Genomic DNA, 18,045 nt, shown 5'->3' on the forward strand with positions numbered 1-18,045 from the left:
TTAAGCATAAAGATTCTTGGGGTTCCTGCAAGCGCAAGTTCGTTTCATCGGAGTGCCACGCCCACCCTAACGTCCATAACCTGTATAGCCCTCACATTTTTGAAGATTTTGCAAAACTGTAAATGGGATTTTGCTTTTATTATCAACACCCATATACATGACAAAAATTGTTTAAGTCGGACTATTCATCAAAAATGTATAAGCAAATAAAGGAATAGACGCTATAGCGTCTCCCATTGGTGAAGTGTGCAAACACGGAAACAGCCGAGCTATATAAGGCTATACCGTTTTCTCTTGTTTTATTTTAAAATATATTTTTAATGGATCTCATCTTGTACAAATTGAAATGGGTTTCAGATTGATTGAGCATTTGTCTGTTACTGCTTGCAGAGCTTTGAAATATCTGTCTCTGAAAGAAATCCCGTCCAGGACATAATAGTCTGAAAGGGCTCTCTATTGTGGTGCGTTATGATGCGCACATTGCTCTTCTTTCCATGGATGGCATCCACCCGACGGCCTCGCAGATGATCTAGCACCTTCCGGTCACGAGTGTGGAAGCCAGCCAATTTCACTGTGGCATGTTAGTCCAGCTGTTCAGCAATAGTTGCTTCTGGAAAGAGATAGGCAGCTGCGAGAACGGCATCAGGATTGAGCCATTTCTTGATCCCACGGGGTTCTATCATGGATCGCTCCACTATGTTCATCAGTTTTACAAAGGGATGGTCCACGGACCCCAAAACAATTAGCCTCCAGTCGAGTGGCAGATAGAAGTCTTCTTCGACGCTGGGCTCCCGGGGTAGAATTACGAGTAGAGCTGGCTCCTTCAATCCTCCATCATGAAATTAAGCTCGGCACACTTTATGATGTTGCCGCGGCCATATTTCTTTCCTCCCATTATGTACACCCACCGATCTTTTCCAGAAATTCATTTCCGGAGAGGTTAATGCAGTTGGCAAAGTTAGTAAGACCGCAGAGCAGAAAGTCCACTTCTTTGGGTTTCTGGCAAACCAACCTGTACATTGCATTCATGGCGTGTTCCTGCTGCAGTTGGTCCCGCAGCTCACTCACATCCGGATAGTCACCCACGTCCTTAAAGCCATCAATGCCATGGAAGTGAGAGTTGTCCTTCAATGTACGGGGAACCCTAAAAACTGGAACCTTTTCGATAAAGTAAATTAAAAATATATAAGAAAACAAGGAAGAACACTATAGTCGAGTACCTCGACTATCAGATACCCGGTACTCAGCTAAAGGGACCAAAGGGAAATGGAGATATGCATGCAGCTGCGCTCAAGGCTACGGAATCAAAATCAGAGATCCCAATATTCCAGGTGCATTAAAAAAGAATGCGCCCAGAATCAGTCTCGATCATGCTTTTTTTATCTGGCATGAAAATTGTAGGCGCCACAGATTTGGGCGGTTTGTGGGCGTTAGAGTGGGCGTAGCATAATCGCGTAACAAACTTACGCTGCGCTCAAGGCTACGGAATCTAAATCTGAGATCCCAATTCTCTATTTTTGATATTTTCCGAGGTATCACGTTCTTATTTACGATTTTTTGAAGTTTGTGGGCGGAAACTTTTTTTAATCGATAGGTATTGATGAGAGCAATTCATTCCAGTTAAAATGCTAAAAAAAACTTGCGCTGCGTAAGAAGCTCAGGAATCTGCATGCCAAATCTCAATAGCCTAGCTTTTATAGTTTCGGAGATCTCAGCGTTCATCCGGACAGACGGACAGACGGACATGGCTAGATCGACTCGGCTAGTGATCGTGATCAAGAATATATATACTTTGTGGGGTCGGAAACGCTTTCTTCTGCCTGTTACATACTTTTCGACGAATTGCCACGCCCACTTTAACGCCCACAAACTTCAAAAAATCGTATATATGAACGCGGATATCTCAGAAACTATAGAAGATAGAGAATTGGGATTTCAGATTTAGATTCCGTAGCCTTGTACGCAGTGCAAGTTTGTTACGTGAAGATGTCACGCCCACTCTAACGCCAACAATGTATTAGTCTCGTCAATACCTAAGGATTGACCCAAAAACAAGTTTGCCACGCCCATTTTAACGCCCACAAACCGCCCAAGCCTGTGACGCCCACAATTTTCATGATAGATAAAAAATTTTAACTGAAATGTGTTGGGCTCGTCAATACCTATCGATTGATCCAAAAAAATGTACCACGCCTAGTCTAACGACCATAACGCTTCAATCTGTCTACCGCCGGTAGGTGGCGCATTTTCATCTCGCTTTACTGCTTGCATATCTCCATTTCCCTTTGGTGGCTTTAGCTCAGTAACGGGTATCTGATAGTCGAGGTACTCGACTATAGCGTTCTTCCTTGTTTTGTTTCATTTCATTGGTATTGACAAAAGCAATACATTTCAGGTAAAATGTTTTTTTTAGCATTAAAACTGCAGGAGCCACTGTCTTGGGCGGCTTGTGGGTGTGGCACTTTTACGAAACAAACTTGCATTGCGTTGGAATCTCTAGAATCGTAGCTTTTAGAGTTTCCGAAATGACAGAGTTAATACGGTCGTACGGACATGGTTCGATCGACTAGGCTAGTGATCCTGATCAAAAATATATATATACTTTTGGAGTCGGAAACACTTCCTTCTACGTTTTACGTACTATCCGTCGATTCTAGAATGCTCTTTTTTCAGTATACCAGTAAAGGGTATAATTACGATTTACATTTTATAAATATCGCTTAGATGCCATTTCGATGGCAGATAACATTAGAACGTTCGGAAAAGTAAAAGCCAAACAACACAAGACGACAAAAAGTCCCAAGAACAAGCACTACAAAATCTGAAAGGATTTTTCCTGTAGATTACGAACACAAACTTCAAAACTTTCCATCACGATAAAGTTTCGAAACAATAGAGACGAAAGTACTATATTTTCAATTCGTAGGTATTTTTACGGCTTCCCATCAGTCAAATTATTCGTAGCCAAGATCCAAGTTTTATCTGAAATTGTACTTTAGACTTTAACTTCAACATTGAATAAACCATCTTGATAATGTATCACAATACATTGGACGAAATAAATGTGATTGTTTGTAATTAAGCGGCAAGTAAATTTTACGCGAAGAGTGAATACTAAAAAATGAAGTATACTTTTAGGCGGAGGTGGTGTAAAGTCCCTCACAGAAAATGTAAAAAGATGTTGACAAATGCATAGTCCAACTTAAACTGCTATCTTCAAGTTATTTAATTGGATTGATACGAAATATGGGTATGGGTTGGCCGACTACTCTAGCTCTAATAGGACTATCTCAGCGGTCGGAACGGAACACAACGATATTTTGTCTTTAATTTGTATGAGATATTTGCACGGGGCAGCTTATTGTGTGTGTGACGACGCAGTTCTACGTGTGTCGCCATAGGCTGAGCGAAGCTATTCCATCTGCCCGCTTACTGGTGTTCAGTAGTAGCCAAACTTAAGTAGATACGAAGACATCTACTGGTCCAAGGGGAATTTTTCCGAATTGAGGGTCTCACAAAATTAAAAACATTTGGTCCCCGCAAACATTTATTGGGATCCTCATTCTGAAATTGGAAAAGTTTATACACCAGATATCTTTCCCTAAAAATAAGTCAAGTCATGATTATTTTGGTTTTCAATATAATTTTATTTTTTCCTTTATTTTAATATAGGTTGTTTGCAGTTATTTTGTTTAGATTTATTTTAATTATTTTTGCGCTTACAAACTAATTAATAAATTAATAGTTAGCTTAAAAAGAGGCTTAAGTCGTAAAACTCATAGGAAAAAACCTAAACATAAAACGCATGATGATGGTTCATTGAATTGAATAAGAAAATCATAAAAGGGGAATACTTTTAACAGAATTAATGTGGGATCGGGGGATGGCAATAGTCTGTCCGTCCGTCCGTCTGTCTGTCTTATATGTCCTTCCGTTGGTTTTCGCTCCGTAGACTGCTAGTTTTGGGCACTTTAGTTGGAGTATTATTTTTGGTTCTACTTCACATTTTATTCTGCGATCATTTTTGATGGTCCTCACCGATGTGGGACATTCGTTTTTCTTGTATTATCCACGCTAACCTTAGACAATTTGAGTCTCCGCAGGCTGCATTGTGTTTGGCATTCTGTCTTTGGGGCAGGATCTTATGCCCTGCCCCCAAATGAGTGAGTGCTCTTGGGCATTACAAAACTTGGCGTCTACGGGGCGGTCAACTTCGGACAGGGACCACTCTGGGAGGCGAAGTACCTCTCGAGAGCTTTGCCCTTTCAGTTATTCACACTTCCATCTCTTGGCTGCAGCAGTTCAGCTTCTTTTCATGGTTAATCCTTTGGGTTTGTCGGTCGTAGAGTGCGGGAGGGGAACAAAAATATAATGTGGAGAAAATCCTATAACAGATTTCATTTAAACACCGAGGAGTTCTCAAACTAAGGTTAATGCAAAATTATTGACTAAATAATTATAACAAAAATAGGACGAGTTTTTTTCATCTTACAAATTTAGCTTTTCATCTTGTTGTTTTGCTTGTTTTCATATTCTTTGCATTGGATCTTCAACATCGTGACTTTAGAAGTTTGTTCTCAATTTTCGTTTTAGTTTTACACAATATTTACAGATATATTTGGGTTCTTCGATTTGCAGATAGTTTAAGAGTTTAACAAACAATTTTGATAAGCTTTCATTTTGTTTGGTTGTTGTTCTTTATGTTCTTTTTGAAAAGCTATAAATCTTTTTTAATATAGCTTGAGAATATGCTAGAATTACTACAATTTTCTACGTGCTTTGTTATCGCTTTGTTTAATTTGAAACATATTTATATTTATGATGTAGTTAATATTTGCTGTGTTCTTTTTTTACAGTAAAATTACGAATTAAAAGTAAATTATAAAAATAGCAGCTGTCCTTTCTTGTTTCATTAAATTGTATTTGTATTTATCAATCAATGTTGAATATGTTTGGAAATTTGAATCCTACTTTCCTGTCCTGCGCTTCTCTGGTTCGCTTTTGTTTTTTACAATTTACATCTTATGTCTCTGACTGCACAATGCAAATTATCACATATTTTTCATTTAATTTCCCTTCTGTCCTTCTCTTTCTTCTGCATGTTTTTCCCTGGCACTCTATTACACATTATCGATTTGTATATTTTTTCTGCTATTTTTCTCCGATGGCCGAAAATTCTACTCTCCTCAAGTATTGTTTTGCAGCCAGCTCAGTGAGTGGTTGTGTGTTCTGGGTGTGTTTGTTTATGATTTTCAATTTTTTTTTATTCGTAGCGTTAACAACGTGGAAACAAACGGGTAAACAAAAATAAAAAGTTTAAACAAAAAGTGGAAGCGCAGCAGCGCGATGTTAAAAATGACTCCTATACTTTCGCCTCCTGTTAACAGAGGACGTTAACAGCGCCAGCCGCAGTCGCTGTTAGCGTGCAGTCTATCTGTGTGAGTGTGTGTGTGTTTTTTTTGGATGTGTGTGTACATGTGTGTGGTCTGTATGTGTGTTAAACAAATATCACAATCGAGAAATTAACAAAACGGCGGCTGCAGCAGCTTCTTAACAGCCAGCAACAACATAACAGTCCTTAACCGCAGGTTAGCCCAACCAACATGGGGTTAACAAGTTGGTGGCGAGTCTGCCGCTGCTGTTGTTGTTGTTGTTGTTAGTGACCTAATACTTTCGCTGCTCTGCTCGGCCCCGTCTCCTCCGGCTAGGAAAGAGACCAGGCTGAGTTTACATTACGGTTTTCATTCTTAAAAAACGTTCATTTTCCCCCACATGCCAGAGCGTGGGCGCTTAAAAAACAAACACTGTGTTTTCGGCCACAGCAGCTTAGGACATGGGACCGTTTGTGGTGGTTACCGCTGCTGCCGCTGCTGCTGAGGTCACCTGCTGCTGCTCCGCCGCTGCCGCCGACTGCTCGACTGCACTGCCGCCGTTCTCGGCGCTGCCGTTGGGAATGATCGTGGGGACCACCGCGGAGGCCGGACTGGTGGCCACGCCCGTGACCGCCACCGTGACCCCTCCAGCGGCCTGCTGCTGACCGGCCTGAACTGCCTGACCCGCGGCAGCCGAGGCAACGGCACTCTGTACCGCCGGTGCCGCCTGAATGGCGGGCGTGGCCGGGGGGGCGGCGATCTGGAGCTGCATCTGCAGCTGCTGCAGCGTCTCCTGCGGGATGTTCGACTTGAGAATGTTGTTCTCCAGCTCCAGCTTGTTGATCTTGTCCATCAGCTCGGAGATGCGCTCCTTCAGCACTTCGACCTCCTCGCGCACCGCTATCATGAGATGCGACTTGACCAGATCCTGAAAGGGGGGAGCAAAGAGAAAGCTGTGATTAGTAAGTTGTTTTCAATACAATATTAAAATAATCCTAACTAGTAGTATAACTGCCAGTCTATTATTATAGAGGAGATAACAATATTTCATAAGTCAGTTCATTCTACATTAATCATCCCTTTATAAGGGACTGTAATCCCCAGTTTATACCCCCAATTGTAAAGCAAATCTTATCCATCCCTCATATTTACCCCACAGATTAACCGGAACCCTCTGTTAGTTCAGCTCATCTAACATCTGTTGCCACTCGTAAATACGCCTTACATGGTGGCTCTGACTCATTGCAGAGATTTAACATTGCCCACGACATTCAGGCCATTCATAAATCACATTTTGCACCAGCGGCGAATGTTTGCCCAATGTGGCGTGTTCGCGTTGCATATTTCGCTTGTTTGCCGAGCAAAGGTAAATGTAAATGTAAATGGTTCCCCGAAGAATCAAATGCTTTCGTGTCATTGTCAATGCCACCGCCGCAGAACACGTCATCGAGACCCAGACCGAGACCGAAACCGAAACAAAACCGAATCGGCACACAACATCCACGGCTCACCTGGCTGTGAGGCACCTTGTGAAAATTTAATAAACCCATTAAAGAGGCGGCCGATAGGAAAACGCGTGCAGGCGTATAGAATAATCGCATGGGCGTCTGTTCGTTTTTTCCTCTGTGCATTTAGCCGCACGTGTTCAGGTGATTTCTTCCCATGTTTAATGTGAAATGTCAATAGACGAAAAGAGCCCGTGGGTGGGGAAAGGGGGCTCGGTTGGTTTTGGTTAGGAAAGGCTGCCCGTGGCAGTTCCGTTTCACGAAAGAGTTTTCTTTCTTTCTCGACTCTCCACTGCGATCTCTATAAATAGGCAGCTCGGATGCTTTCGTCGTCTTCACTTTCAACAATTTCTTTCAACATTTTCTTGTTGTTGTGGCCTCGTTTTTTCAGCCAGCCCAAGAAAAAATAAAAGTTGAAAGTAAAAATCTCCCAAAGAAAAACGCACAAAATCGGCAAAAGGATATGAAACTGGAAGTACTTCAAAAGCGCGTTCCGAAATCCTGTCATTAAAAATCGCTGGCAAGGCAAGCCAAAAATGTCCAAAATAAATATACATTTTATTCGAGAACTCTGAACCGCGCAAACATTTCGCACGCCTCTTGCCAATTAGTCATACTTCAAATTCTATACGCTATAAAGTGGGTATATATCTGCAGAGCATGAGCATGAGGCATGGAAAGCCATTGGAGAGTCGCATGTTCTGGCAACAGTGCCAAAAACCATCGTAAGAAATAATATTTTGCACGTTTTTCGCCTGTTTCGAGGCGAGCTAATAAATAATTTTATAAAAATACCAATCTGTATTTTTAGACCCACACACACGGTCCCCCGCTTGACCGATCAATAAGTGCAAAAATAACCAAAATTAGAAGACGCAACGAAAAACAAGATTTGATAAAACTCGTAGCAGACGGCAGTCGAATCGGGGAGCAAAAGCCGAGTTCGAACAACAATAGCAACCGCTTTAAGCAAATGCAAACCGGTTGATACCGCTTCGGCCTGTTAACAATGAGGTGCAAAAAGCACAAAAAATAAGTGAACACCAAATATATGGCATATAAGGGTGAGGCCGGGGGCCGAATCATTAAATTGTTGTTCAAAAACGGGGCAGGTGTGCCACAGTTTCTGTTTTTCAACCATTCTTTGGGTCTCTATCGGCTTTTTGCACCATCTGAAAGGGGATTCGAGAAAATCTCCATAGATAGGCATAAGGGTTATCTGCTAAAAAGATAACTCCGGCTCAGGTAAGCGATTTGAATGCTAATTATACACACTCGGGGGAGATACACACACTCTCGGCTGAGAAACAGAGAGAGACCTCTGCCCTCTGGAGAAGCGGGCTGGGTTGCCTTCTGGGGTCAGGTCACGCGCTTCTCCAGAGATATCTCTTCTCTCGAGGTCTCCTGCAGTTCTCAGTTTGCTTTTTTCGGTTGCATTTCTCAAACAAACATGGCGGACACCGCACTGAGGTTTTTTTGGTACACTTGTCGGGGGTCCTTAGGTAGAAATAATATGTCTTTGTGTAGAGAACAAAGGACCCAGCTCCTCTTCTTGTTTTTTGTTCAAAGCAGGGGAAGTGGTGTCTCATTTTTTGCACTTAAGTTAGAGTAATGGCACAGCGAAAATAAATTGACAAGTGACAGCACACGAATAACGTTTCTTTTTTTTCTTGGTTGCCTTTGACGACATTGAAAAGTCGCCAGAAAATCGCCACGAAAACGCGCGCAGCCTCACGAAATACGAAAAAATCGATAGAATTGCATCTAGTCAAGGTAAACTGGGGTTTTTCGAAGGGGTTTGCAAGGTATACATACTTTTGCATTGGGCACCATCACATAGCAGGGGCTGTCGTAGCCCTTCTGCCAAATCTCGTAGAGCCAATTCTCTGGCTGGCGCAGCGACATTGTGCCCATCATATTTGGCGTTTTGGTTTTTGGGTTTGAGGGGTTTTTATAAGAATACGATAATTTTTGGTTTCTTTTTCGGAGACTTTCTGCTCCCACACTCGCACTTTTCAGTTATTGTTTCGGTTTCAGTTGGATCAGATCACAGTTGGGTTGAAAAATGTATTTCTGTATTTTCACTTCTTTTCTTTCTTGCTTTTTCAGGCCTTTTTCGGGCTGTGTTTGTATGGCAAAGTTTAGCTTTTTGTGAGATTTACGAGACCGGCGCAGAGCTTTTGCGATATATTTGAGCTTTTCTCGATTAAAACTACTGCCTTTGGCGATTTGCGTCTGCTTAAAACGAATTAATATAATTCACGAGTCTCTGGTTGGCTTTTCTGTTTTTTAGTTGGTATATATAAGTAATTGTAATTTTTTTGTATTTTAGTATAAAAAACTGGTGCCAATTCTACTTGGCGATGTGGCGTGTTGCGAGTTCAACTGGCGATTGAACGTCTTCGTGCAATTAGTGCGGCTTTTATATAAAATGGCAGTGCCTTTGAGTGGAGAGAGCCAGGCCACATTGAGATACATTGAGAGAGAGCTGGTCGAAGCGAGAGAGCGGGAGACAACGTCCATCTCACCCCCACCAACTGGTGGAGGGTTAGGTATAGCACCTATAAAATTCCCAATTTTTTGGCATTTCTCAAGGAATCCAACCAAAACGCAAGTGTAATCAAACTCTCAGAGAGCGGAGAGAGCTAATGGCGACTCAACGTCTGCGTGCAATTAGTGCGGATTTCATATAAAATGGCAGTGCCTTTGAGTGAAAGAGAGCCGTGCTCTCTCGTTGCGCACTGCGAATCGCGCTCTCTCTGCGGCGACCCTCTCATGTGTATCTGTATCTGGCCGCCTATAGATATATCCATCAGCATTTGCCAGATACAAAGATACTCAGATACTCTCTGTTTGTTTTGACGCGCCACTCATTCCCACTGTTTTCTCATCAATTTACAAAGACTTCCACTATTTATTCAATCCACATATATAAATTTGGCTTTCGGGCTGCTCATTTGCCAAAATGTTTGACTGAATTTCCGAACAGCCAGCCGGTTTTTTGTTATTTGAAAAATATACATATGTTTTTTTCAGCCACTGCGACGCAAAAACTTTACGACACTTTTGTTTATCACTCGCTTCGCTCAGCAGCTCTTCTGCTCGCTCTCTTATTATATTTTATTTCTTTTTATTTTTATTTTGATGGGACGTTCTTGTAGATACTTTTTCGCTTGCCACGCGGTGGTTTTCGATTACTTCGGCATTTCTCTGGGAATGTGTGAGTGTGTGGGGTTGGTTTTCTTACCTTTTGCGCATTGCGTTTTCCCCCTAACCGAATTAAGTCGGTTGGAGTAAACAGTAAACAAAATTCCTCGATAAAATTCATGACTTTACATAATTATGGTTGGGAATTGAAAGGGTAGCAATACGAAAGTTTTTTCCTTGGTCTCCACACCAAGTAAAATTTTTGGTTAACACCTCATGCATTTTCGTAAAATCTGTACCAAGAGCTGTTGCAAGCAAACTTTCAAGTTTACTGATATTTTCTAACAAAATCAGAGGTTTATATATTATAATATACCAGCATAAATATTATATAACCCCAGCCTTGACATACAATCGATTCCCTTTTTTCGGCAACAACAAACAAAACATATTTAAGGGCTCAAGAGAGAGAAGAGGGTAAACTAAAAACCCGCAGAACAAAATTTATACAATAAAACAAAAACGAACAGAACGTATCGATTTCACGCGCATGTTGAAGGAAGCGTTTTCTGTCAATCCATACACGCCATATAGATTTCGATCTATGTATATAGGAACCAACAGTAAGCTCGACGAGCGGCATGCGACGCATCAACAACAAATTGTTTAACAAAAAATGAAACAAACATCCGCGTTAAAAATTATGAAAGAAAAATGAAAGAGGAGAATATTTTTAAATGCCGACACCGGAGAAAACAGCAATTAAATGCACATCTAAATAAACAAATGGCATGCTGTAAAATAATATGTCAACAATCGTGGGTTGGTAGGAAGAGAAGTTCCCTAATTGCTACGCAAACTGCGTAGATGAGACCGAGTTGGGATTGTCATGGGTTGTGTCGTGGTGGGGAGTATTACTGGGTGGGGTTTTGGGGTGGTGGAGGGGAGTTTCGGAGGCTGAGAGTGCTGAGTGAAACTGGGCGACTGCTTCAGTATTTAAGGAACTTAAGAGGCTCTAAATGCATTAATGGAGAAAATCGATTCCGTTTTTAAGAGATTAAAAGGGAATACTTTCATAATATAAGATTATGTAGTAAAAATATTTAGAAGTCCATAAAGGGACTACGAACAAGATAGTTTGTATTCTTTTTTACCTAACCTACCCTACTGACTCAATATCTGGTAATTCACAAAGTTATAAGTCATCAAAAAGTGTTAGTAGTTAGGTTTGATACTTTGGGCTAGCTAGTGTGATTGCCATTGCTTCTAAGGCATCTATAGAACTGTTCAATCAAATCGGAAAATTCTAAAAGCCATTCAAAAAACTTTCCTCTACGGCTGGCTTGTGTCAGTTCTAACAGCTTTTCTGTACACACAGTTTTTGCATGCATTTGTTGACGACTGGCTGTATATGTACACAATATGCATTTAAGTGCCGCACATATTGCATACAAAATCAAGACAACAATAACAATGCACATTCTTTGTTTCTGTATGTGTGTTTTGAATCAACAAATGAAAATTTCGAAATAGTCGCCGAGTCTGACAATCAATAAAATTGAATCGCGCCCGAGAAGGGGGTGGTGCGAGCGAGAGGAAAACTGAGATAGAGCGAGCGAGCAACAATAACAAGTCCAAATGTTTTGTAACAGCCTGACCACATCCCAAAGAAGGGTGAAAATCGGGGGGTGGGTGGAGCGGAGCAAATCATCCCACCATCCCACTCTCTCCCACTCTCATAACAAATTTCTACACATGCGGAAAAGTTATAAAATATTTGAAAAGTCCGCGAAATCAAAAAGAAAAGCGTGTGGAAAATTACAGCATTTCTGATGTTGATTTCGTTGTTGATTTTTGAACACATGTTCGTATGTATGTGGTGAGTTTTTGTTGTTGCGGGGTGTTTTTAAAATAATTTATACAAATTAGCACATCTTAAATAAATATAAAAAATCTGGCATCAATTAAACTCAAAATAGTTAAAATTTCAAGGGGTTATAAATGTTTTAAAAGTAAAAAAAAAAACCTAAGCTCCAATATAAAGATATTAATATTTTAAAATACATCAGTAGGTAAACATTAAAGCAACAAAATATTACATTGTTATTTGCATTTGATTATTTTTCAACATTTCTAGCGTGTCATCATTGGGATAAACAGCTCTTTTCTCATGCAGCTCAATTAATTCTGATTCATTGAGCGGCGCGTGTCAGATTGTTAGAAGATCTACGGGGTTTCATATGTGGGAAAATTCGTAGATTTAATGGCAATTGCTTTTGTAGTACTGGTACTGGACTTTGGGGCCAACGAGTTTTAATTGGTTTCCCTAGGACCGAGTGTTGATAAGATAGGTTATCGCCGAACAAAACCTACAACAACCGCTTGACAGGTTGTCTAAGTTGCAATCCTCAAAAACAGGGCAATAAATCGGGAGAACCAGGAGCGAGGGGTAAAGGAGGGCAAATTGGGTCGTCCCGCAGTCTCCGACATAATATACAATCCATAACAAATGTGGTAGCCAATGGTACACCTTAATACCGAAAGGGTGTGGGTGGGGCAAGGGAAAGGGAAAGGTGCGACAGGCAGTCTCAGACCCAGTGGAAATTTACAAGTGTTTCCTATACTCAGAGAGTCCGACACAAAGGGAGAGACAAAAACTGGGGAGATAGATAGAGAAGATATCAACTGGCAGTGGAAAAGTATTGTTTATTATTTTTTATATTTTAGGTAACAACTCATATCTCTAGAGTCGTTCGACTGACTTTTCAAGAGGCTAAGATCTCAAGAGGAGATCCTCAAGATCTCAGTGGAAATTTTATTCAAATTTATTAGTAAGTTTCCAATGGCCATAAAAAAATGAAGAGCATTTTATTAAAGAACAAATTATTTACTCGGGGTACCATCTCAAATATACTTGTATTAAAACCATTTAATCCCCCAAAACATCCCTTAAAAATGCGATCAAAATCTCAACAATTCCTCTCCAATTTTCTCCAACATCCATTCCACATTCCAACTGTTCCTTTTTTCCCTCAACATCTTTTTTTCCGTAAATACAATTTATTGAGCTCGTTTAGAAATGTCATTTTTTACTTTGGTCAATCGACAGAAAACGTTTTGATTAGTGATTTCCTTATATTGAAAAGAAAAAAGCATTTGCGTGTATCTCTCAGTATCAGTATCTGATAGATACAATTAGACAATTTCAACGACTAATGGCTCAGTACAAATTGATAAGACTCCGTGAGAGCGCGGTTTAAACAGATGATCCCCTGCCCCCATTCCATACACGTGCCTTCAAAATAAATGATGGCCATCGAGACACGCGCCTGTCTAAAATATATAGGCAATCGTGGGGTATATGTATGAACCATCTCTGCCCTAGTTTCAATAAATCATTTAAAATGTATAAATATCTTTAAGGAAAATAACAAGCCTACGCAAAATAGAGCCACGCAACTATTCTTACACATTGCTGATATTATCTCGTTTCCCGTTCCTTGATAGGCCAGTTTTTGAGGTAAACAAACTTTGTTGGTGGTAATGAGGAGATAGGAAATGATTTCACGTACTATTTCCATAGAAGATGTTTGTTCTATTTGCCTTTGGACAAGCGAATCACGCAAGATGGAAGTGGGATGAGCTGGCTGATAAGGAAAAACATTAAATAAATCGCTCGCAGTTCAGCTAGACATATAGGCAAGCTGATAAGGGCGAGTCATAAGCAGATGGGTTGATAGCGGTTCAGATTTTTAACTGGAGAACGCTGCTTCTGACAATTTTCGTTTTTGATTCGCTTTTAATGAATTTCAATTGTCCGCCATTTAGCAGCCAGCCATACGTCAGCAGCTGTGTAACAACAAAATCGAATGAAAATCAAAACAAAGAATTCGCTGTTGAGTTGAGTCTGCTTAGAACAAGTTTCGGTTCGCGATTAGCTGGCATTTGCCTATGTATTTTGATAAGCACATTTTGTAGTTCCGTTTTCTTGTTCAGTTGATAAGAGCCTTTATTTGTGTTGACCGGCCAAGGGAACACCTTGAAACCAGAGGCCTACTCACAAATAAACGACTATATATTTTTGTGCGTACATAACGGCCGGTGCAAGTCCAAGCAGCTGTCTGTCAATACGTCCATCAAACGGTTTCCCTTTCTTTGACTATGACAAACATTTGTCTGGGACGTTATTTGGCACCAGCAAAAAAATAAATTCGATTTTCGGAAATTGCAAACAGATGATCGACAGGTGTGGCGTGATCAGCAAAAAAAAAGGTGAGCGAAATTGTGAGATATTGGGAACTGTAAACAGGGAGATAGAAACTAAAAACTAATACATGGGACCTGAATTTGGTCAAGGAACTATTTGTTTAATGGTATAAAAAATAGTTTTCTAGGAAATCAGCAAAAATATTCCTATTTTAAAAGATTGGCTAATTAGTTTGTCGCCGCTTCTACTGAGTTTTCCATTTCCTGCACGGCCTTTATAAAGTTTGCGATGTTTTAATATGTATGTCATAATGTCCGAGTATTTAATCTTTTGGGTTATCCACTGATTTAGATAAATTGTTGGGAATTCGGGACTCCTAGATATTAATAGAATTCCCCTATATGTTATAGTTTGGGAGGTACTATAGAATGGTTGCCTTCCCAACGACCCCTCCAAGGCCCTTTAAAGTCACCAACTTGATAGGGATTTGGTCGCTTGCGATTGAATTAGTCGAGCTAATAGATGTATAGGTTCAAAATGGACGGTGCAGTGGTTGGCCTTATCAAAAAAATTCTTGGCACTACTTTTGCAGCGATTGTAACTGTGCAGGGTTCTTTTTGGCTGACATTCTCGTTTTTTCACTTTCAATTTGTGTTTTACTAAAATCCGCCATTCATTTGGTTGTCTTTCCATAACCCGATTGCTATCTTAAAAGATTCAACGGCTTAGTGGAACAACAAAAATAATTTTAAAATTATAAAAGCATATATTATAGATTTTAATGGATTAACATCGTTTAAACTTATGATTGCTGGGCAGGATTTGGTTTATTTCTTCCTTAACGCTTCCGGATTTCCAGCAACAGGTCGTAAAAGATATTTCAAATACTTTTTTCTTTGCCACTTATCACATGTGAAACTAATGCGCCATCCGGACACGAAAAAGATAAAAATAAAAGTGCAAATTGCATTTAAATCGGCCGGCTGCTGCAGTTTCGGCGAGCCATTAAATCGTTTTATGGTCGATCGTCGTCACCCACTGAAAGTACTCCCAGGTAGACAAAGATACTTTCAGGTAGGGGCCCGACCGCTAATTGCATTCGAATGCGCACGAATTTGTTGTAAAGAGATTCGACCACCGGCACGTGTTGCTAATTAACTTCTGGCCAAGAGTCAAGCATCGAAAAAAATGTCTCGACTTTTCAAGGTTTATACGCTGAATTATATGTATCTGTCTAATATTGCTTGGAAGTCCTTTCTATATAAACGATATATCTCGCGTATATATATCATTTTCTTGGTTTATTTTAAGCAATTCGGTTGAATAGACTTTCATCTTGACCTGAATTTTCCCCATGTTTCTATTTTTTGTTTGTTTCTTGCTTTTTATCTTGTTTATATTGGCTTAATAATAAAAACTCATTGAAATTGCATAGAATTTGTTTTTGCCTCTCATCCTTGTGACCATTTTTTTGTACTACAATTTAATTGAAAAAGTTTCGGAAAATTGATTTGACAATTGGCGACAACTTTTGGGTTAAGGACAAACACGCCAAAAACCAATTACTCATAAAATGAACCTAATAGAAATAGGTGACATGGAACGCAATACAAACTAAAATATTAACATATATTTCGTGAAATAAGTGAAGCATAAACCAATTTTCCTTTTTTAATACTGTTATAAGGTCAACTTTTTTGTTTAAAGGATGAGGTCATATCTTTAAAAAAAATGATTGGGTCCATAGCAACTTATTATGAGAAATAGTTTTAAAATGAAAACGGGCAACAAATATAAAATAGCAACCCTGGATATTCGTCTATATTGTGTCTTCCCAGAATACGATTAAACCTAAAAAATATTTTGGTCGCAAATCAAAAGTTCTTTTTTCCACCTATGCCGAAAGGGTCTTAAAAACTTGGTAAACAAATAAGCGGAACAAAGAGGAATCACAAAAAAAGAGAACTACAAACAATACAAAATGAAGAGCCCCACAAAAACAACCATTAATGAAAAATTAAAGCTCGAAAGCGAAAAAAGACCTCAAATAATCATGAATTATTCAAGGCCAATCGAGGCAGTCACAATAACACTATTTGATATAAGTCTGTGTGTGAGTATCATTCGATTTGTGTGTTTACTATTTAGTGTTCTGCACCCAAAAGAGGCCTTATAGCTTTCGGAAAAATAGTTCAGCTCCCCTTCTTCTTACTCGCACTTTATTGTATACCCCATAAAAAAGGATTATGCGTCTTGGGAATAGCAGTGATATCATATAGAAGAATTCATAGCTAGGGTACTTAAGTCTTCGTTCTCAATAACAAGTATTTTGTTTTTATCGTGCTCTGTTTGGATGATATATTTTGGCAATAAGGAACGATCCTAACGCGAAATAGCTTAATTATTTTGTTTTGCTATATATATTCCGAATTTATTTTTGGCAATGTGTATTTCTCCCACCCTAACAAGAAGTGATCAAGAATGTCAACATAATTTCCATTCCTTCAATTATTGTGTGGAATTCTTTTTTTTTCATTTTTCCCCTTCTGTTTTGATTGGAATTTATTCAATTTGTGTGTGGAATAATTTTAACTGACTCAAAGAATATATATTTGTACTCAAATGTTTGCATATATGTACAATGTACATATATGGGTTAACTGATTGACTTACGCCGACCATAGAACAACAAAATTTGCTGTCTAATTTTATGAATTTTTGTTTTGCTTACCTGCAAAGAGAAGAAGCAGAATAAGAGTGTCAAAAATGTGTAAACAAAATTATTGTCGAATTTTTTCTTAGACAAATAAATAAAACTGTCAACGGGAAAATAAATTTCTGGGAATATAGTAAAATGCTCCGCGGAATATTTTTGCGGTGAAATATTTTTTTGTTTTCTCGCCTTTAAGCATGTTATGGAAATGGTTAAAAATTTATGATTCAATCCTGATATCTGGACAATTTAATTGGCTTTATATATTTTATGAATTGATTTAAAGTGGGTTTTTAACCGGCACTTTGCCAGAAATAACCACTTTTAACTCTGTAATGGATCCGTTTTGATTCGGTTATTGTTCCAAATGAACCAGTGATAACGAGCGAATAAATTTATTGAAGGGTCAATATCAAGAAAGAAACTTAATTACACCGAATTATTTCTAGATTTAGGAATGTTTCCCAAATAAACTAACATTTTGACATAGTTCATCGGGAGTTTCTAAAACGGAATTTTCCCCGCCATTCTTGGTCAGACAAATGTTTCTCAATAGGTCTTTAGATGAGTTATAATGCGGAAGCTAAAGTCGCCACAGTTTTATATGGGGGTCTCAGCACACAGATATAAACTCACACATATCTCTTTGATATATTTATTGGCGTTTTGTTTTCGTAGCGCTTGTAGAGACCAAAGGCGGGGCCGGCCATAGCAAAATAGAAATGCTTAGGTCGGAATAAACTTTCTGTGGGGGCCTCAAATTGCCAGTTCGCTTCGCGTTGTTTCAAATGACATATTGGTGTCAATTAAAATGCAAAGGCCCAAAAATAAAGCCAAGACAAAGGCAGGGAACAAACAAACAAGCCAACGCACACATTAATCATCAATTGCAAAATCTTTTTTAAGTTTACGATGAGAGAAAGAGAGATCGCCGTGTCTCGGACCAAACGCGTTTCGCGTTGGTGTTCGATCATGGCCAAATTTAAATCGTGTGTACAAGTCCGGCGGACTCGCAGGTAAGGCAGGTAGGTGTGTCTCGGCCAATTGCCAACGCGCACGCCACGCACACGCAGCGCATTTCTGATTTTCTCAACTCAGCTG

At 39.5% G+C, this 18,045-nt stretch overlaps 2 protein-coding genes across 10 annotated transcripts in view; both read right to left on the bottom strand.

The window, feature by feature from the left end:
- Positions 1-377: 377 nt before the first annotated feature.
- On the bottom strand, positions 378-2,252 carry LOC139354330 (uncharacterized). Its single transcript, XM_070998556.1, is given in 4 exon segments — positions 378-829; positions 832-906; positions 909-1,158; positions 2,229-2,252. Coding segments are annotated over 4 exon segments (801 nt in total).
- Positions 2,253-3,623: 1,371 nt separating this feature from the next.
- Positions 3,624-18,045, bottom strand: part of bun (TSC22 domain family member bunched) — a 105,745-nt gene continuing 91,323 nt past the window's right edge. For 8 of the 9 annotated variants that reach the window (XM_017080313.4, XM_036817225.3, XM_036817220.3 and 5 more), the window contains one exon: positions 3,624-6,300. In XM_017080313.4, the coding sequence (XP_016935802.4) occupies positions 5,827-6,300 (474 nt within the window). In that variant the 3' untranslated portion in view covers positions 3,624-5,826. Of the gene's footprint in view, positions 6,301-8,692; positions 9,282-18,045 lie in introns of those variants that run through there. The other variant, XM_036817265.3, reaches the window with a different exon arrangement.

Source organism: Drosophila suzukii, chromosome 2L (genome assembly GCF_043229965.1).
Source record: "Drosophila suzukii chromosome 2L, CBGP_Dsuzu_IsoJpt1.0, whole genome shotgun sequence".
In the NCBI taxonomy this organism is placed as follows: Eukaryota; Metazoa; Arthropoda; class Insecta; order Diptera; family Drosophilidae; genus Drosophila; species Drosophila suzukii.